The sequence below is a fragment of the Pristis pectinata genome, chromosome 8, assembly GCF_009764475.1.
Source record: "Pristis pectinata isolate sPriPec2 chromosome 8, sPriPec2.1.pri, whole genome shotgun sequence".
Taxonomy (NCBI): Eukaryota; Metazoa; Chordata; class Chondrichthyes; order Rhinopristiformes; family Pristidae; genus Pristis; species Pristis pectinata.
Genome location: NC_067412.1, coordinates 76947509 through 76968011, shown reverse-complemented (window position 1 = coordinate 76968011; position 20503 = coordinate 76947509). Strand labels below are relative to the sequence as shown.

General features: G+C 38.4%; 2 protein-coding genes across 4 annotated transcripts in view; one reads left to right on the top strand and one right to left on the bottom strand.

The window, feature by feature from the left end:
- Nucleotides 1-574: 574 nt before the first annotated feature.
- snrnp35 (small nuclear ribonucleoprotein 35 (U11/U12)) lies at nucleotides 575-4448 on the top strand. Its single transcript, XM_052022443.1, has 2 exons — nucleotides 575-1013; nucleotides 2391-4448. Exon 2 carries the CDS (start codon nucleotides 2392-2394, stop codon nucleotides 3154-3156), a length of 765 nt encoding a protein of 254 aa, XP_051878403.1. The 5' UTR covers nucleotides 575-1013; nucleotide 2391; the 3' UTR covers nucleotides 3157-4448.
- A 1218-nt stretch (nucleotides 4449-5666) lies between these two features.
- The window catches only part of LOC127573519 (cationic amino acid transporter 3-like), a 29763-nt gene continuing 14926 nt past the window's right edge, over nucleotides 5667-20503 (bottom strand). For 2 of the 3 annotated variants that reach the window (XM_052021809.1, XM_052021811.1), the window contains exons 2-12: nucleotides 18359-18741; nucleotides 16866-17024; nucleotides 16082-16244; nucleotides 14820-14944; nucleotides 12978-13200; nucleotides 12191-12330; nucleotides 11567-11669; nucleotides 10988-11196; nucleotides 10047-10213; nucleotides 9402-9510; nucleotides 5667-8063 (exon numbers count right to left, since the gene is read on the bottom strand). In XM_052021809.1, coding sequence (XP_051877769.1) covers nucleotides 7903-8063; nucleotides 9402-9510; nucleotides 10047-10213; nucleotides 10988-11196; nucleotides 11567-11669; nucleotides 12191-12330; nucleotides 12978-13200; nucleotides 14820-14944; nucleotides 16082-16244; nucleotides 16866-17024; nucleotides 18359-18728 — 1929 coding nt within the window. In that variant the 5' untranslated portion in view covers nucleotides 18729-18741 and the 3' untranslated portion in view covers nucleotides 5667-7902. Of the gene's footprint in view, nucleotides 8064-9401; nucleotides 9511-10046; nucleotides 10214-10987; nucleotides 11197-11566; nucleotides 11670-12190; nucleotides 12331-12977; nucleotides 13201-14819; nucleotides 14945-16081; nucleotides 16245-16865; nucleotides 17025-18358; nucleotides 18742-19601; nucleotides 20498-20503 lie in introns of those variants that run through there. The other variant, XM_052021810.1, reaches the window with a different exon arrangement.

The following is a 20503-nucleotide window of genomic DNA, read 5'->3' as shown; positions in this document are numbered from 1 at the left end:
AGTTCAGTTTTATATAGTAAGTACTGTAGCAGAAATTTTAACAATATTTGTTTCCTGGAATCCTCCTACCTGATGTAAACTTGGAATAACCGTATTCACATTCTAAATGACATCCCAGTCACCTGTTTCTGGACTACAATTGCTTCGAGTCCGGCAATACATGAATTTTAAAATTCTTATCCTCATTTCTGAATCCCTACATGACTTCTCTATTGTCCTATCACTGTAACCTTCTCTAGCCCTTGAACACTCTCAAGGTCATTCACTACTTCAATTTTATCTTCTTGCATTGCCTCAGGAAGGGAACAAGATACCCACCACCCTAGCAACCATCTCTTCAATTGCCTAAATCCTGGAATAACTTCTCCAGCTTTTTTTTAAAATCCTCTTAAAATCCTCTGAGGCATTTGGTCCTCCACCTGAGTATTTGGCTCATGGTATCCCTTTGCTGAAGAACCTGTAATGTATTTCTATTGGATTTGCGGATGGCCTAGCTTCTGCAACACAATACAAAGGCAAAAAAAAAACAAACAGCTGGAGGCACCTGAAGATCCATCAAGTCCTGATGCACGTTTTGACCCGAAACGTCAACAATTCCTTTCCCTCCACAGATGCTACTCGACCCGCTGAATTCCTCCAGCAGTTTTTTTTTGCTCCAGATTTCCAACATCTGCAGTCCCCTGTGTCACAGAGTGACACAAGAGACTGCAGATACTGGAACCTGGAGGTACAACGGCAACAGTTTAAACAGGAAATTATCCTGGACAAGTTTAAGTTATATTTAGAAATTGATACTAAAAAAACCTTAGAAAGCAATAAAGGTTTTCTCCTCCCGAGAAACGAATTAATTCTGCCTTCTCTTCCAAGTCCCAGCACCCAGCCGGAACCATCTTCCGTCACCAGGCGCAAACTAACGAGTCGGAGCGCGGAAGGGCCGGACGGGAAATGGCGCTGGACTTTCGCCGACGCTAGCTCCTGAACTGATAACATTCATTCATTAACACGGGCTCTCGGTAGGTCGGTCGGTCGGTCTCTCTTTCTCTCTCTCTCTCTCTCTGGTCGTCTCGTTGCTTTTGAAGGGATTGGTCTGCAGGGTTTGTCTCCCACCCCCAGCCGCTGTGTTCCCCGGGGCCCAGCGTCACGTGGGCGGCCACTCCGCGCAAAATCCTGTTTCGCGTTTAATTTAATTTCGCTTTTAATTTAAGATTATTGTCGCAGTCGTTACAGACACAGGGCTAAGGTTTATTTGTGAATAGACTTCCCCAAAACTCAGCGGGTAAATGCGGAAGGCAGAGTACCCCGGGATTTAGTCTTTGTGTCGAGTTCCCAGTCGGCCAGTGCAGCTCCTGCCAGCGCTTTCGCGATCATTTACACGTCTCCTCAATGGGAGCCAAGCTCCCTGACAATTATTCACCGGTTTCTGCTGCAGAGTGCATGATTGTGGATTTCACTTGACCAGACTGAGTTGTTTTATGGAAATATACTTCCCACTTCTGCAGCTTCAAAGTGGAGAAAATTAGAAGTATAAGCGAAGTATAAGCAAAGCATAAGCAAGAAATGATCTGGGAGTGGACATGTATATGTGTGCTTTTTGCTGTCATCTGAGCTGCATTGCCACCTAATGTGAGTTATTAATACAGGCCAAATTCAGTTTGATTGAAAGCTTGAAACTACAAATGCAAGACCAAAGAATAAAATTGGTGAACAAATATATGGCAAGATAAAAAATAGAAAGTTGAATTTGTAACATGTCATTAGACATGTTTTCCAGTACATTTGTTTTCATATATTGCTGTGCAAGTAATGTATGTGCTCCCTTTCTCACATTTGTATGATAACCTTAGTGACTAATAGATTCAGTAAAGCGTAAATTTGAAATGACCCGGAAAAACAGTTCAAGGCACAGCAGCCAATGAAAAACACCATTTTCAAACTCAGGGCAATGGGCTGAGCTAAGTTTTTGAGGGAAAGAACATCCCAGGAGTGAACTTAAGGCAGGGCTAACCTGGGCAATTTTGGAGTCCTCTGTCAGGAAGGGAAATAATTAAAAGTTGCATTTGATGATTTTGTTTGGACTCGGAAGTGGAAAGTGCTCATTGATTTTTGCTTATTGTTTATTGTGACCATATGTCAATATTATGTGGGAGAAAGGTCGTCTTGAGCTGTGGTGTTAAACCCATGCATTGATCCAGGTTTATCATCCATTTATATGATAGCTGGTTCCGCACTGGGTCAATGCTGTATTGGTGTCCATTCCACATTGGTGTCTATTGTATCTATTTGTACTAGGTTTCTGCGATCAAGGCACAGGTGCAGCAGCTGTAGTTGAGTGTGACACTGATTTTTAGTTGTCTTCCATTGGTTTAATTCAATACTTGTTTGTGTTTCAGCATGATGAGTGAGCTTTGGACTCCAATTGCAAAACAATACAACCCTCTAAAAGCCGGAAGCATCGATGGGACGGATGAGGAGCCCCACGACCGAGCTGTCTCGAGGGCAATTGCAGCCAAGTACAGACCAAATAAGGGTGTCATAGGAGATCCTCACCTGACCCTCTTTGTTGCCAGGTTGAATCCTCAGACTTCTGAGGAAAAGTTAAAAGACACTTTCTCCAGATTTGGAGACATTCGTAGACTGAGGCTTGTGCGGGACATTGTTACTGGGTTTTCCAAATGCTACGGTTTCATCGAATACAAGGACGAGCGCTCTTTATTAAAGGCACATCGGGATAGCAATAAATTAGTGGTGGACCAAAATGAAATATTTGTTGATTTTGAATTGGAACGGACTTTAAAAGGATGGGTCCCACGGAGATTTGGTGGAGGATTAGGAGGTAAAAAAGAATCTGGCCAGCTACGGTTTGGTGGGAGGGATCGTCCGTTTAGGAAGCCTTTCAGTCTGCCAGCACTGAAAGCAGAACTGTACACGGAGGGACCAGTTGACAAACTGGATAGAACAAGGGATAACTGGAAATGGGAGAGAGGTCGAGATCGGGAAAGACGAAGAGAGGAGAGGGCCGAGGAAAGAGAAAAGCATGATGGAGATAGAGAGCGGTACAAAAACAGGGAAAGGGACCATAAACGCCAAAGAGATGACGATCGATATAAAGATGAAGACAGACACCAACGCAGGGAGAGGCATAAAATACGACGGTAGAAGCTATTACTGCATTTTATCCCCCAAGGGAAAGATTAAAACTCTTTAACAAATATTCTACCACAGTCTGCCTAACCTTTTTATTGCTTAACATAAATGTACATTGTGGTGGCATAAAGTATTTAATACTGTTTGTAGGATGGCATGTTACTGGAGAGAGGGGTTTCTCAGTGCTATTATTTGTTTCTTTTAAATACATAAAATATTACTTATTTCCCTCAAGTTCTCTACATAGTATTTGGATACAGTTGATCTTCTTGCATTTTGCTTAGTTTCCATTTTAATTGGATTATAACAAATGGGCTGATGATCCTGGCAACTATGTGTGCATTACTGGATGGTGTCATAAAAAGGAACTCTGTCCATCTCAAACTTCACTGATGCAATGTAGTTCCGCCATTATTGCTCCAGTTGAACAAATAACTGTTAAAAGAATTCAGATCAAGCTTTACTTATGTGCAAATCAAAGAACTGCAGCTATTGGAAATCTGAAATAAAAGCAGAAAATGTTGGAAACACTGACATGCTGGAAAATTGCATCTGTAGAAAGAGAAACTATTAACATTTCAGATCAGAAGCAGGTTGTCATAACCAATTTCTTCTTGTCAGAATCAAAACAATCTAGCTAAAAAGTTAACTCTGTTTCACTTTCCATAGATACTGCTGTACCTATTCAGTTTTTCTAGCATTTTCTGGTCTTGTTTCATTTATATGGCTTTTTTTTTAAGGAATATATTATTTAGTATTTAATTTAGATTGCATAAATTGGTATTTTTCTACAACATAGTTGGTTTTCATCTTTCAGTTTTCAATGAAACATTAATAGCTTCTATGCTTAATTTAGACGGTGATTTGCTGATTTTATTTCACTCAGACCTACCAGTTTAGTACTTAGATGCACAATTTAATAAAAAATTCTACTTTTGTTTACATTGACTAATAGTGGCGTGGTTCAAATTTTGAAATGTTTAAGTAAGTTTTTCTATCTTGTAATATCTTTTGGAAATATCGATGATATTTTATTACTGACCAGTGTACTGGCTAGAAGCCACATTCATTGGTATTCCAGCAATTTCCCTTTCCTTCAATTTTAATTTGTAAACTTTGCCTACTGTGAGTGAGATACGATTCTACGATTGTCGGTTGCTATCTCCACTTCACAAAAGTGCCACAAAGTTGTGTGTTGAAAGACTGTTCTGCCTGCAAATCAGCTAAACCAAGACTAATTTGCAGCATCAAGGTGTCTGCATGGGCATCGTCTTTTAATGAGAGAGCAAACAAAGGTTCCCTGATTTTTTTTTGGTGTGTTAATGCCTAATGGAAGGGCTCAAGTAATGCTGTGGCTTAGTTTATCTAATTAGGTAAAGACTTAGAATCAACTCCAATCAATAAGAAAAACTTTTTCATCATCTCCTTCAGAGACGTCAACATGTGCATTTTCATATGGAGAGCACCTGTTTGATGAGGGTAATCTAGTGATGAGGTAGAAATGTCCTTGATTGGAGGTATTGCAATAGGGTTTATGATTACCACTAGACAGATAAAATCTGATACTGCAGCAGTGCCATGGGAAATTAACTAATTAATCTTTGTGTTCAACTGTTTTCAGATGTGGAACACTGGGAACTAAGTGTTCTAATGCTAGATTGAGGAAAAAGGGACAGTACTTGATACCAGAACAATGGTAGAGACCCAACAGATTCACCTATTTACTTTTGTTATCAAAAAAAGAAAAACTTGCATTTATGAAGTACCTTTTCATAATGGTGCACTGTACCACAGGCAAACTAGTACTAGTATTTCTGAAATATAGTCACATAATTCAGCAAAAAATTTGTATACAACTTATATTTCTTTTATGTGGCAAAACATACCAAGGTGCCTTAACTGGGGTGTTATCAAAATAGAAATGAAGGCAAAAATGTGCAAGATTCCGTAAGCAGCAGGGAGTTTGTTGTTTGACAAAAGAAAAAGCTGAGTAGGTAACTTGGAAAGCAGCCCACTTTAAAATAAAAAATTCGACAAGGACTTTCATATTTAACATCAGTTGATCTAGTGTTTATGGTCTTCTTGACAAAAGAAACTCTACCAATTGATCCAAAAAGAATAACCCAAATCACACTTGGAGAATAAAATACAACAGCAGATGAGCTTGCAGTCCCCTGCAGCAGGTCAATAGTACTCGTCTTTGATTCTTCTAGGTGACATCCTGTATAGCATAAAATTTAACATGATGCACATTTCTTTCTTGTTAGTGCTACTGGCAGATTCACCATCCACATCAAAACAATTCTGTCATAGCTCAAATGCCATGTTTTTTAATTTATTGTTTCTGTACGTGTTCCATACCAACACTAAACAAAGTGGCAAAAAATTGACAGAATAAACAAACACTTCTTGTGTGACCAGCCCTACTTTTCTCCTGGTGTTGTGGAACTACATTTTTTGAGGTAGTGCTCTGCATCCATAGACTGAATAGTAAAATAAATCAGGCATATTAGCAAATTAAGCAGAGTTTAAAAAAGTAAGTTTAATAAATAGATCCTGACAGTAGAAGAATCCATTATATTTGACTGATACAAGCCAATCCACTACAAAAAATATGTACAAATTGAACCGAACAACAATCAGTATATACATGTTTATATACTTGGGGAAACAAATATACATACATTGTATATAAATATTACATGCTCTAGTAAGCCTTCTGTCTTAAACAGATTTTAAAAATTATTTGCTATGTTTGACCAATTGCCTCAAGGTTACAAGCATTTTTTTTAAATACTGCATTTGAAAACAATCACTGAAAAATTATGTTAGGTGAACATAAGATTGTGGATATTACAACTAAAGTCATGTTTTGATAATATTTTCTTTGGTCATGATCTAGATTTACATACAACATTGAAAGCATTGTCCTATTTAATTAGCACAATTAGCTAATTTAACAGAAATAGTTAGCACATTTAACTTTTAAATCTACCTGACATCTTTTAAAAATACAAAAATATTTAAATAACTAGGCATTTCAAAATGAAAACAACTCGTCAAGTGTAATTTGTTCAGAGTAAAATTTCTCTGGCAGATGAAGTCAGTTGGAGTGAGACAAGTGAGGAGCATTGTTCATCATTGTAAAGTCCTAGCTAGTCAATGCTAAATTAAATACAGCTTCTCACTGTGGATTCCATCACCCCCGTGTAATCAGTTCAACTGTTTCAAAGTAAAACACTCTTTACAGGTGTTAAAAAGGGCTATTTCTCTTCAGTGTTATGGAAACATTCAAGTAGTTTTTTGTTTTGGTGCCTTGGTGGGAAGGAGATAAAACAGGCATTGCAGATTAGGTGTCCACTAGAAATCCCTAATTGTCATTATTTCAATGAAAGTTAAAAATGGATAATTAATAAGAGTCAATCCACAAGAGCCGTTACACTTCCTTTTGGCAAGTTCAAAAATCTGTCCCATTCTTAATCTTAACTTCCAAAGCGAGGGGCTTGGAGACCCAACCGCTCCACTCATATCAGTCACCTCCCCAAGATCTCTCTCGAAATCATGACTTTTGATTGTAATGCAAAATATAATATCTACAAAATATTGTAACATTTACATGAAATATATACAAGCAAATTGCCATCTGTATTCAAAAAATCCACTGAGAAAGAAGACCAGCCCCCTGGAGCAAGCAGAGGATCTAATTTACAACCAAAGAGTGACAAACATTTTCAGTGACCTTCCCCCACTCTATTCTTGTAAAATTAAAGCACAGTAATGGCAGAAGGTACATACATCTGCAATAACCATATCTAAGCTCTAGCAGTTAAAACTTATTAAACAGAAACTTTGTATCACAAAGACATTCACATCGGAAAATAGCTGTGCTATTCCTCAATATTAATTGTTTAACTATGATGTAATATCTGTGCCAGTTGAAACACAAAAAACATGAGCTAATAAATCCTCTCTGTAAAGAAGTACAGACTAGCAGTGGATTCAAAGAAGCATCACCTTAAGGGACTGAGAAGATAACAGATGATGCTAAGTTAATGTAGTAAGACCACATCCATTGCACTGGCACAGGACATATTAATAATGTGCGTGTTTATTGAATTTCATGACCTGGCCATTGACTCTTCCACACCCCCCCCCCCCCCCACCGCCCCACAAATATGGGGAAGATCCAAGATGGTTTGTAATGATGAAGTTCCACCTGTGTTGAAAAATGAGGGTTTTGTCATAGGAGAACATAATCTTAATGACAAACATTGCCTAAGACAGTCAATTAGCATTTTCACCACCGATGTTGTGTCTCTGGATCTAAACCATTCAGCGATTCCCCACTTAGTGGTCTGTATGTCAACTCATTTAATATGACCCATTTCAGGAGACAGTATCAGATGTAGAAACTAAAATGTAATTTCAATGCATCTTGTTACCACTGTAACACTGTGCAAAATGTATGTTATGCATTCTATACAGTACACTGATTATTAGAATTGTAGAACAAGCTAAAATTCCTTTTAAACAGATTATAAACATTGAAGAGTGCACTTGAACCCTTGACAAAGGGCCTTGCAAGGCTATTCCCTAGTATACTTGATACGTGTACTACTCATAGCCAGTTAATTAGTGATAGCCTGAATGGACAGCAGCCAAATACTCCCACATATAAAAAAAACTACACATCATTGAATGTAACTAGGAATGAAGTTTACATTTCAGGGAACTTTCCTCTCATAGGTCTTTTTGCACTTATGCAGTTTCTACTTCCTTAGATTTTTCAACACCAATTAAAGTGTTGGATTCTAGCATTGTGTCCATTTTCTCTTGGCTTCCCGAGTCTACAGGTGTACGATAGGGACTACGACCCTCAGAGCTGTTCCGTATTCCATAACCAAAGTAGATCAAAAAGCCTAGAAAAATGAAAGATAAATGCAAGCTTAGAGCAACATATATTTTATAGCATTCAGAGAAAGATGCTGCAAAATGTATTATCCTCATCAGGAAATAACAAATATTTTATGAAATAGAAAACAAAAGCTGAGACATAGTTATTGTATTAAAGAATTTACATGCAAATAGATATCTCAAATGTGAGCAAAAAAATCCTTTTCAATCTAGACAAGTATACAAACAACATCAAACACCTTACAATAACCCAAGATATAATCCAAATTATGTATTTAGACTGAGCTCCTGATATCTTGAAAAAAGGAGGAAATTATTAACAGTTTTGATAGACGATGCAGAGAATGTTTTCACTGTGGGTATGAACATAGTTGAAGGCTGTTATTGTAAGTATGTCACCAAAAATAAACAAAATGGGAATTCAGAAGAAATTTCTTCACCCAAAGAGTGATGAGAGCATGGAACTTGCTACCACAGGGAGGTGAGGTGAGCATAGATGCAGTTAAGTGGAGGCTGGACAAGCATGTGAGGGAGAGAGGAATAGAGGATTAGTGACAGATGAAGAAAGACGGGCAAAGTCTTGACTGAATCATACATGCTGAAATGGACTGATTGGGATGAATAGCCTGTTTCTGTGCAGTGGATATTCTAGGTTTTCCTATATCTTAAAAAGGCAGATGATTGACCCGACTCTGTGTACTCTTGGCAGAATAAACAGCATCATTTTTTTTGGTCTGAGCTTATTATGAATTATCACTGATGGATGATTTACAGCAAAAAAAAAGTTTGGTTCAGAATTCTTCTCCATGATCACAACTTCGCCTGCATTATATTATTTTTCACATTCCTTTTGTCTGCATCCTCATTCTTTAACTGCCTCCATCTCCTTATTTTTTGTCCCTTTTTCCCTCTCTCTCAAACATCCTCCATTAACCAGTTGACTGCATGACCTCTACAATGTATCCCATGGCAATCCTGGCCTCACCTTATCAGAGATATTCCCTCTGTCAAACCCATCCTTTCCCTGCTGCCACCCCTTTCCCCCCCCCCCCCACCCACTTACTCTGCAACTTAAAACCAACTGGTTTTTTCTCCTTCCCAGTTCTGTCCAAGAGTCTTGATAAAACATTAGCTTTGTTTCTCTTTCCGCAGATGCCGTCTGACGTGCTGAGTGTTTCTAGCAATTTCTGTTTTTATTTCACATTTCCAGCATCTGCAGTTTTTATTTAATTTCAAAAGTGAAAGCTGGTCATGATGAATTTCTGTAGTATTTTAACAGGGGTATTAATAGTTTACTTATCAAACAGCGAGTATATAGCAAGCTCAAGTTTGTTTATACTTACCTATAAGCATCCAAATTCCAAACAAGGCCCAGGTGCCCAAATCCAACATCATCATCAAGTAAACATTTACAAAGACACTGACAATAGGTAGGAAGGGGAGGAATGGTACCTGAAAAGACAAAGGGAAGCTATCGTTTGTTAAACCATAAAAATAGCATTATGTTTCACGAAATCAAAATACTGTGCATGCTGGAAACACTTAGGTCAGATAGCATCTGTGGAGCAACAACTCTGTTCTTCCCTCCAGAGATACTAGCTGCCTTGCTGAATATTTGTGTAATTTTCTATTACAGGAGTTTTTGTTTTATCATTCAAGAGGAAAGTAATTTTGCTTCCTTACTGATCTGATGGTCAATTTAAATTGGAACATTGAAAACATGGTGCAAAAAATCACCCAAGTTGTGTATTCTCAAGCCCTAGAGAACTTATGGGGGTGATACACATGCATTCCAAACTTTGGCAGTGATAGGATAAGAAACAAGTAACTTAGATATTATTGTTAACCACTGCAGTGTACCTTAACTGAACTAGTGGAAATAAGCAAGTGTGGAAATGTAACCAAGCAAGAGTTAGTTCTTTTTATGGGAAAGGGAGATGGGAATCTCTTCTACTGTTCCTATTGATAAAGGAGATTGAAAGATTTACCTTAAAAGTAAGTGGCACTTTACTCTGTGGCTGTTTCCATATCACGAATGTAATAACTGCAACCACCAGGCAGAGCGCCCCAAGCAGTGTTACCCAGAAGATATGTACGTTCAGTATTTCCAAATAATATTTGGCAATAATAATGGAAATGCAAGTCAAGACAAATGCTGGAATGAAATAATAAGATAGGAAATTTAAAAGATGCAAGACACTACATTCAGTTAATCAATGAAAAAAAAATTGGGATTGTGTTTAATTAACCAGGGCTGACTAAATAAAAAAATCTCTTTTTGTGGCACACATGTTAGACACAGAGAAGAGCTCTATTTATTTTCAACCAATATTTTACCCTAACCACATAAGATTGTTCTTTCTTCCACAGTAGTAATAACATTGGAATAAAACTTCAGTGTTGAGCCCTGGCTGCTCTCCAAACCCCATGTGAAGTAACATAACCATTGTAGCAGCTGCTACTGCGATGTGAAAGCAAGACACTAGTCAGTGGGCTGCAGAACAAAAACTGATTTATTTTCCCGCCTTGCGCGGGCCTTTTAAGAGGAACGGTTCCCACCCACCGAAAATGGAAATGAGGTATGTGCTACGTCATCAAACTTTTCCCACACGCGGATTCTCCCCGTCACTCGGGGAAGACAAAGGCCCAACGCCATCTTGGGCCTCGCCACTCCGACAACGCACGACCCGACCGCCGAGCTGGTTCGCTTGCTCGGACGGTGAGTCGCTACACCATATTCCTTTTTTTATTGGATCCTAAATCCACTGTATCCACATATGGATCACAAATTTCAATTTCTATTATGTGCAAAGGTATGATGAGAGTACATTCTTCATAAGCACACTCAGTGAAGTCATGCTAATCAAATAATCATTTGCACAGAATATTCCACAAAAATATCATGGTCTTTCAGTCCAAAGATACTTACACAGAATTCCAACACTGATGTAAATAATTAATCCAGAACTTTTAGTGGGGGCGTTTTCTTTTGGGTTAAATAGCAGCTTTAAGGTCAATGAAGTTTTATCTTCAGCCTGGTAACCTTCACTGTTCATTTGGGTTTCCAGGCTGCTTTTGTTTTCTCCAAATGGTGTCATTTCACACGAATCACGTTCAGTAAGCCAAGGCGGCTGATATCTGCAAACAGAATAAAGCTAAGATTAACCCTTTGTGTCATCACCTGGAAGGTACTCGAGTTGCACACTACTTGATCTGCAAATATATTATTGTTTCTTCATCGTTGCTGGGTCTAACAATGGAGCCCACAATCCAACTATCTGCAGGAGTAGCTTTGCAATATGTATTGCAGCAGTTCAAGATGGCATTGCCAGCTTCTCAAAGGCAATTAAGGATGGAATAAATGCTGATCTTCATCACATAAATGAATAATAATATGTTACTTGTTTCTAAAGGACTCTCTGCATATCAACCACATATCACCATTGCTGAAACATTGCAATAAGTTGCTAGCCTTTGGCTGGAGAAGAATGGCAACAACCCCACTCACCTGAGGATAAGAACACAAACTGCCACCAAGGAGTAGGCAAGTAATGTACCAATAGACATGAGATCAACTAGAACCTCCAAGTCAAAGAGCAATGCCATGATAGCTGGAACAAAACAAAAACAAATGTGAGTACACTCATAATGTAGTCATACACTGTCATTCTTGGACACACTGTTCATTTATTTGGCCATTCCTTCCTCCATATAAAACAAAAAACACAGAGCATCTGAATTTATCTTTCCTAAAGGGGATCAAGTCATTATAAGTATTCTGCAAGTTCTTTATCTATGCCAAGATTAATATCCAGAGAGAGGTTAATGTGTTTTTTTAAATCATCTAATTGTTCACTCAAGAAGAATGACAGGAGCTTTGATATTAAGCAGGCCACTCAGTGGGATGGCATCACAAGCATAACACAAAGCTTTCTGCACTTGACTACCACAAATTTGGTAGTTATTTAGAGATTATTGATATATTATTTTAATCATTTTTTTCTCCCACCACCTCCTCAAAATGTATCTTTATTCACTGAACAAGGAATGAATTCAAATTGACAAATGGCCAGGATAGTAGTATTTCACTCCAAAATGACTAGTTCCGTCACCTGCTATAAACTCTACTCACCAGCCACAATGCCAGAAACAAGTGTTGCATGCACCGGTGTCTTGGTTTTTTTGTGAATATTCCCCAGGAAGCGGAAGAGCAGTCCATCCTCAGCCATTGCGTATATAACACGTGGCATAGGGAACATGGAGCCCAGCAGACTAGAGAGAAGGGCAATGTTAAAGAGATTAGGAACCACTCAGATTACTGCACTTCTATACATATGCTCCTGTTACACAGAAATTTACGCCTTACCTTTGTTTCTTTTGGTTGGATTATTTTGTGCTACAGTATATGTCTAAGAGGTTTTGGAATCAGAGGGACTGGCTTTAGTTAGATATTACTGATATATTATTTTAGTCATTCTTCTCTCCCACCACCTCCTAAAAATGTAAATCTTTGTTGCAGTATAAAGAAGTGCTAACCAACCCCCACAGCAGAAACTCCCACAGATTCCTCCACAGTCCAAAGGCATTGTCATACCTAATGTAACACTTCAGAAGCCCTAACTGGCACATTCTAGGGTCTGAACACTTAAATCAGAATTGAAATTGCTGGAAAAACTCATCAGGTCAGGCAGCATTTGTGGAAATAGAAATAATGATTCAGGTTGATGACCTATCATCACAGCCCTGATGAGTTCTTCTTGCATTTTCTGTTTTCCAGTTTACGCAGTTTTTAGCGCTAATCTTCCCAATCTGTAGCTGATTAGACTCACTGAACTATTAAGGAGACCTTATCTGAAGCACAGTGGAAAATGTTTGAAATGATTCACTGAGCAGTTCCCCTGAATAAAAGTTCTGTATACCTGGTGGAGAGAGCACAGAGAGAGCCAACAGCCACAATGTACCGTATAGGTTCCCAGCCAACATACAGGAAGGCCTCAGGTAATGGGCTTTTCTTGTTCAGGATGTAGTATGGCATCAGGAGTGTGAGAGCAGCAGACACTCCAAAGTATGCCACAAAGCAGATCAATAAGGAAACCACAATCCCAATAGGAATTGACTTCTGAGGATTTTTTGCTTCTTCTCCTGAAAAGAACAACAAATAAACAAACGTGAGATATAAAGCAGCAGAACAATAAAGGGCAATAATGAAAATCTGGCATGAAACCAAGAAGTGATGAAAATACATAGCTGGGCCAGTGTTACCACCTTTCAGACACAAGTTTACTTGCTTATACCATCTATATGGAAGTTAAAACCCTGCTATAAAAGCAGTCTGCCACTACAACATGCTTTCCTAATCTTGGCATTAATACATTCTAGCATTTTATAGTTGCTACTCAGGGAGTTCATGTTCAATTCCCACATTAGTCTTAATTCCTACTCCATTTCTTAATTCTACTTGAAAAGTCTTCATTGTTTGCTTATCTCTTGTTGTATTATCTCATTATAGGAGTAATTTCATCCTTAATGACTAACGCTCCTCCTAACCTTCCTGTGGGCTTGATAGGCTGGTAAATTCAGCTCTCAGTCCTGACAGACCAGTAATGATCACTCATACATTGTGATCTGTCTTGCAGAAGGTGGCACACAATTGAATGCAGCAGAAATTAAGGGGAGGGGGAAGTGTGTCAACATGGTCTAGCCACAATGGGGAAATGGTGAGGAAGGCATTTGCTAAGGTTGTGGCCTTGCTTTGGGGATGATCCAGAGAGTCCTTATTCAGTCCTATTCCTTTTCCGAATATTTCACTCCTATCTCCTTGCCACTCACTTCTGAAAGTGCAGATGGGGGAAATATACACTGCCAACTTTCCTCTCTATCCTCTCCACAAGCCTATTCTCTTGCTATCTTAAATGCTCAGTAGATTCAACCTTAACAGACGCTGGAGGCAGACAAAATAAAACAATCAACACCACCTACTCAGAAACTGGCACAGAGAGGCATGCATATAAAGCAGCCGGGGCAGGGGAAATGGAAATCCTTAGAACTTTAGGAAGTCCATCATAACTCCTTCAACGCACTGATAGACCTAATCATAATGCAGCAATATTTCCAATTCCACTGTAGAACAAGCAGATCCACTATTTTCTATGGTGTTGGCTAGCAAAAAAAAACAAAAATAGTTGTCACACAACTCAACGTTGGTGCTTGAAATTTGAGGATAGTAGCACAGCTAAAATAAATCAAGGAGAGGGGTTGGCATGGCAGTTAGCATGACGCTACTGCAGCGCCAGTGATCGGGGTTCGATTCCGGCCGCTGTCTGTAAGGAATTTGTACGTTCTCCCCATGTCTGCGTGGGTTTCCTCCAGGTGCTCTGGTTTCCTCCTACACTTTAAAGGCCTAAGGATAGATTAGCATGGTTTTAAAATGGGCGGTGCGGACTTGTTGGGCTGGAAGGGCCTGTTACCGTGGTGTACAAATAAAATTTAAAGAGAAAGCACAATTGAGGTGCTGATACCACAATGGATGTTGACTGTCATAACAATTAGGCTGCTCTGCACACTTGGGCAGGCTGATTTTCACAAGCTCCAATTTCTTTATTGAGATGGCACCTGACATGCTTTGGGCTAGAAATGTGAGCACATGGACATTACTTTGGCTACATGAAGGCACTCAAAGCTCTGAATAACAGGCATTAAAAACTTTATCATTATCACCTTTTGAAGATTGAATCTTAGTTTCAGAAAACTTTGGTCTGTACCTGTAGCTGCAATACAGTCAAACCCTACGAAGGCATAGAAGCATGTTGCAGCTCCTGTAAGAACTCCAAAAAATCCAAAAGGAGTGAATCCTCCAGAACCAAACTTTCCTAGTTCACCTTCAGTACTAAGAAATACAAACAAAATATTTCTGTTAATAATGTCCACAAAGTTGTAAGAAATACTAGATAACTAAACAAATACAAAATCCAGAAGTTTTATGTCACCCATTCCACACAAAAATTTATTTGAACCCCAAGAAAGACGTTAGTTTGGATTGGGTAGGAAGATATAAAAAGAGTCAAACTCAATCGCATTTTTGTCCCGATGGAGATGCTCCAAGGATGGATGACTAATGAGCTCTCAGGTGGGAAGCTGGTCATTGATATTATTAAAGGGAGTTGCATACATTGTATTAACATGATTTTTAATTAATGTCAGCTATGTTTCCCAGGATCTATCTGATTACTGCCTTCATAGCACTCTTGCATTCAAGGAGAATCAAGAATATATTCTCCAGGTCTACATGCCAACTTTGCTTCTCTTTGCAATGGACCAAAAGTTTCTGCAATCTCTCTCCTCATTACTATTTCTCCCAAAGTCAGACAGGGAAGCAAGTGGAAAATGTTAACAGGCATCCAGATAAATTTCAATGACTTTAGGAATGAAATACAATGCACGCATATTATTATAATGCACATAGGCACCGGTGATTGAAAAAAAACATATAACACTATATTTTAATTCAAGTTAAATATTTTTATCATTACATTTAGAAAATTGAAACTCAGTTGCAGAAAATTTCAGTTTGTACCTGTAGCTGCAATACTGTCAAACCCTACAAAATGGTACAGAAGCATGTTTATTTTCTTTTAATTTGGCTACTACACATTCCTAATGCATATCTGGTGTATGGAATGTAGGAAACCTGAGTACCTGCATAATGGAGGGGGAAAATTCTGAGGGCTGGCTCATATGAGTCCTGCTGGAGAGAATACAACATCTGAAGAATGGATCTCTAGAACTGTGATGTCCCTCAACACACCACTGATACTAGGTTTACACTGGGCTTTTAGCACATTTAAAATAAACAAACAAAATAAACAAACAAAAAGGACAGAATTAAATTATCAATTGAATATTTTTGAGGGAATCCCAGTGCCCTTGTCACTCTTTCCCAAAATAAATCACCATTTTCTAGAGAAGGAAAAGGAGAGAGAAAACCAAAATTGAGCGTTGACAGAGAAGGACCCCACGTACACACCTGTTGATGGAGGTTTTGTTGTAGTCAGATTCTGTTAACTGCCAATTTTTGATGTCTCCTTTCACAAATCCAGTTATAATAACAAAGCTCAGGACCATTAAGTTTATGGCAGTAAAGATTTTATTCACTAGTGCTGATTCACTCACTCCAAATGCCAAAAGACCTTTTTTAAAAAAAAACAGGCACAAAATAGAGGCATTTCATTTTTCCATCCACTGAATATTATTTAACAACACAATTATTTAAAATAATCAACAATTATTTTAACATTATTGACTTGTTTTGTTATTTCAAAGGGTTTAAGAAATTCATTCTGTCCCCAAACCCAGAGATATGATCGGGGAGAGCAAATGGGAGAGGAGCAAGGCAAAAAGGGATTAGTCAATAACAGCATCTGTTTTCTGCAGTGGGTGGGGCTAGCAAACTCAGAGAGAACCTCTCTCTGAGTCACCTCCTGCCGCGCCCTGGAATACTACAGTTTAGGTAACCAAAGAAATGTAAATAACAGGTGTAGCTCATAGTGGAGAAAGCAAATTTAAAGATCTGTGTCTGATGCAAGCACTGGTCCTACTTTAATATTGAAATGAATCTTGCATTGGCAGCTAAAATAAGATTAAAGCAAATTTCATAGTCTCTGTGGTTTGGGTACAGGCCTCTGCATTGCTAAGTCAGTTATTGTTACCTCCCTTTCAGCTCACAAGATGGGTACATTGATATTAAGCACAGACCCCACTGAGCATTTATTGACTACCACAACTACTTTTTATTTTGATTGGTGTCTTACCTGTAAGAAGCAAGATTAAGATGACTGCAAATATATCTGGATATTTTGCAAGCACACCAGGATAGTTCATGTTCAGGTAGTTTCCAAAGAAAGAAGAAATTTTATGATCAATGAGGCTGTCAAACGTGGAACTCCAGGCTCGAGCAACACTTGCTGTACCTGAGAAGTCAGAAACAATGTCAGTTCAGACAGATTCTGGTTGGTACAGAGTAAAGAACACTTTCTTTTTTTTTCCCCTTAGCAATATCTCACTAAACCGGGGGCTTGGGTGGATGGCAGAAATGGAGAAGTGTTCCATTCTACAGCAGTGATATTCCTCTGCATGAATGGCACAAAAATCATATCCAATGCACACTTGATATCATAAATTGTACAAAGTTGGAGGTGTACCAAAATATTGTATTCGGTTTTCTAAGGTGACATGCAATTCCCAAGACTTAGTCAAAAATTGTCTCTTATATATGCTTCAACCATTTTGTTCACCAAAAAAAAACAAACCACCCAGCTTCCTCTAGCATACTTCACTTCTGACTGTTTCAACTGTCTTATGGTCAGTTGGTTATACGTCCACTGCCTCTATATGAAATAGTTAAATCTAAACTATGCACTTTTCCTCTCCTAACCTTGAATATCTGTCCTTAGGGGGTGTGTTTAGTAAACCACACGAAATGTGATAAATGCAATAAATCTTTCCAGACCTGTTTTTCTATAGTACGAACATTACCATCTTCCATCAGCTTATCTTCCAACTTCAGTGATCAGAATTATAGATAGTGCATCAAAAAAAAACAACTCAGTGTTTGGTGCAAGTTCATTATTACCCCTTGTAATGCTCAGACACTCTAAGCATCTACTCCAATGCATTGTTCACCACTTCCATGAAAGAATATGAACAACTTCAGTTATAAAACCCACTTCAAATCTTCTGGATGTCTCAAACAGTTTCCAACCAATTATGCACATTTTTTATGCAACTGTGATCACTTCAAAGACAAACACTGCAGCAAATGAGCACGCTGCAAAATTCACACACAAATTAATCTGATTTGGTTAGGTTTATTAACTGAACAATGTTGGTAAGAATCCTGGGAGAACTTTCTGCTCTTACAGGAACATCTTGGGATTTTTAAGATTCATCTAAGAAGGCAAACAAATCTCAACTTTAAGTCTTTTTTTTGGAAAGAATGCATCTGTAGCAATACCGTAATCCTTAATTACTGGACTTTATTATCAACTTACCTAACAGTATAGGCTCTCAGTGCAAGTTTGCCTGATCACCTTTAACATTTAATGGGCCAAAGAGGTGGTTATTTATGCCGCTTCAGTTCAATTTACAATGGATGACAGGGAAAATCCTCACAGAACTTCTATCCTTCGTGTGTTTGTTAGGATGTAGGAGCACAAAATAAAACATTAGCTAAACACTAAAACTCAGCTTTATGCCCTATAATCAATCAGTTTGAAGAGGAAGTCAGAAATAAACTCAAACTTACCTAGTACATACGATAGGATTAAATTCCATCCAGTTATAAAAGCCCATATTTCACCCACAGTGACATAGCTGTAGAGGTATGCAGATCCAGTCTTCGGGACTCTGGCTCCAAATTCAGCGTAGCAGAGGCCAGCAAGTACTGAGGCAAGAGCAGAGATCAAGAAACACAGGACAATAGCAGGACCTGCCTTGTCCCTGGCTACTTCACCTGCCAAAACGTACACACCTGCCCCAAGAGTACTGCCAACCCCCAGAGCAATTAGGTCCAACGTCGTCAGGCACCTAACAAAACGAGTTTCATCTGTGCTGCAGTCAACAATTCTTCTACGAATCAACTTCTTTCCAAAATTTTCCAAGATCTTGTTTGACATATTGATGGACGTGCTGTATTTAAAAACAAAACATCTGCTATAAAATGTTTAAAACTTTCACAGCTTCAACAACACAAAATTTCTCAAAGCACTTCAAAAAGGTTCTGGTCATGGACTGAGCAGGATTGAGAGAAATATTATATGACTTTATCCAAAAGGTGGCAATTGATATCAATTGATGTTCTTCTTGTGTGTGGAACACCCAAAGCACCAGGGTAAGGGCAAGGATTCTAAAATAAGAAGACGTGAGATATAAAGACAGAGGCAGAGCAGAAGCATTACAGCTGGATTCAAAACAATGTACTTAGGAAGGAGCTAATATAAAAACATCAGATTATTGATCAGTCTTTTTTTTGCATTGAGGAATCTGCACTCAGGATGATCACTACAACCAAAGTTCAAAAATGAAAGAGTGAGCAACTAGAAATTCGGTGCTACCAAAGTCTGAAGTTGGAAGAGATGGTAGGAGGAAGTGAGGAGAGACAAGCAACACCACAGTTTAATACAGTAAATAAGATCTTTCCTCTCTGACAGTGTTCACTATTTTAATTAACTCTCATTGTTTAGTCCTGGCCTGTGCTAAAAAGTTCATATAAATTAAAATCCATGCTGTTTTAATGCAGTTGTTAATCTGTTTACTATTAACACAGGATATGCAATGTTTTAACTACAAATAGGAAGCACCCACATCTCCATGTTACCAGGCAACTGCTGGAATTAGAAGAGTTCTGTTTAATCATTAACACCTGCAGAAGAGTAGTGGATACTGGAATAAGTAACCAGATACAGAAATGCAAGCAGAAAAACCAATGCGCATGGTTAATTTATTTTCAAAATAAAAATGCTCAAATAACAAATTAATTTGATATTTACCTGTTTCCCTGTCTGCCAAAAAGATAAACTAGGTATCCAGACAGGCTTCCACCTGTACAATTAGTAAGCTCGAGGAACTTCTATATGAGCAGTCCTCAAGGCACCTTTCCAATAAAACCAGTTAGGGCTTCAGATTTGCATCTAAACCATTACGCAAAGTTTCATCTTTCTTTCTAAATATGAAGGTCATAAGTGCAGGAGTATAACTTTTCTAAGTCAAACCAATGCAAGTAACTATAAAAATAAACCTTCTTTCTGAACATATTTTTTGAGAAGAGACTAGAACCAAGCAATATTTGTACACAAAGTCCTCCGGCACCAAATACGCAAAATATCTTCACTGCAAATGAGTAAAAGATCAGTAATTATACCTATTAGGCCAGCAATACCTTGGAATAGCTCTATTGTCCAAGAGCATCTATATGATGCATTTTCAGTAATCCATCTTAAGGATACATCTTTGTACAACAGCAACTTCTACACATTGTTTGACTACTACTCTAAGAAATAAAGTGACACATACACAGACACTTATTAAATACACAGATTAGCCAAGTTAGACTGTTTGTTTGCTCAATGAGTTTTCAATTTCCTCATACAATTTCTTTCAATTTGACGTTACCACCAATGTTTGAGCAGGTGAAAAGCTGCTTTCTGATATACTTCAATGGCACCGGCCCTGGCTACAAATACCGATTTAGGAGCTCCTTTTCTGGTTGATCCTTAGTCACATCTAAAAATGTGTCCTGACCATTGGGTATCTTGGTCTCCTCACAGTATTCAGGATGTCAATAAACACCCTTCACTGTTAGTTTGATTCGGCCAGCAAATCTATAACTCCCCATAAGATTTAGATTCACAATAAACTTGTGGAGCACATCCTGACCAGCTCTTGCATGTCC

Bases quoted from the DNA above. Each gene is read 5' to 3' on its own strand.
- snrnp35 (XM_052022443.1), top strand. From the start codon at position 2,392: ATGATGAGTGAGCTTTGGACTCCAATTGCAAAACAATACAACCCTCTA.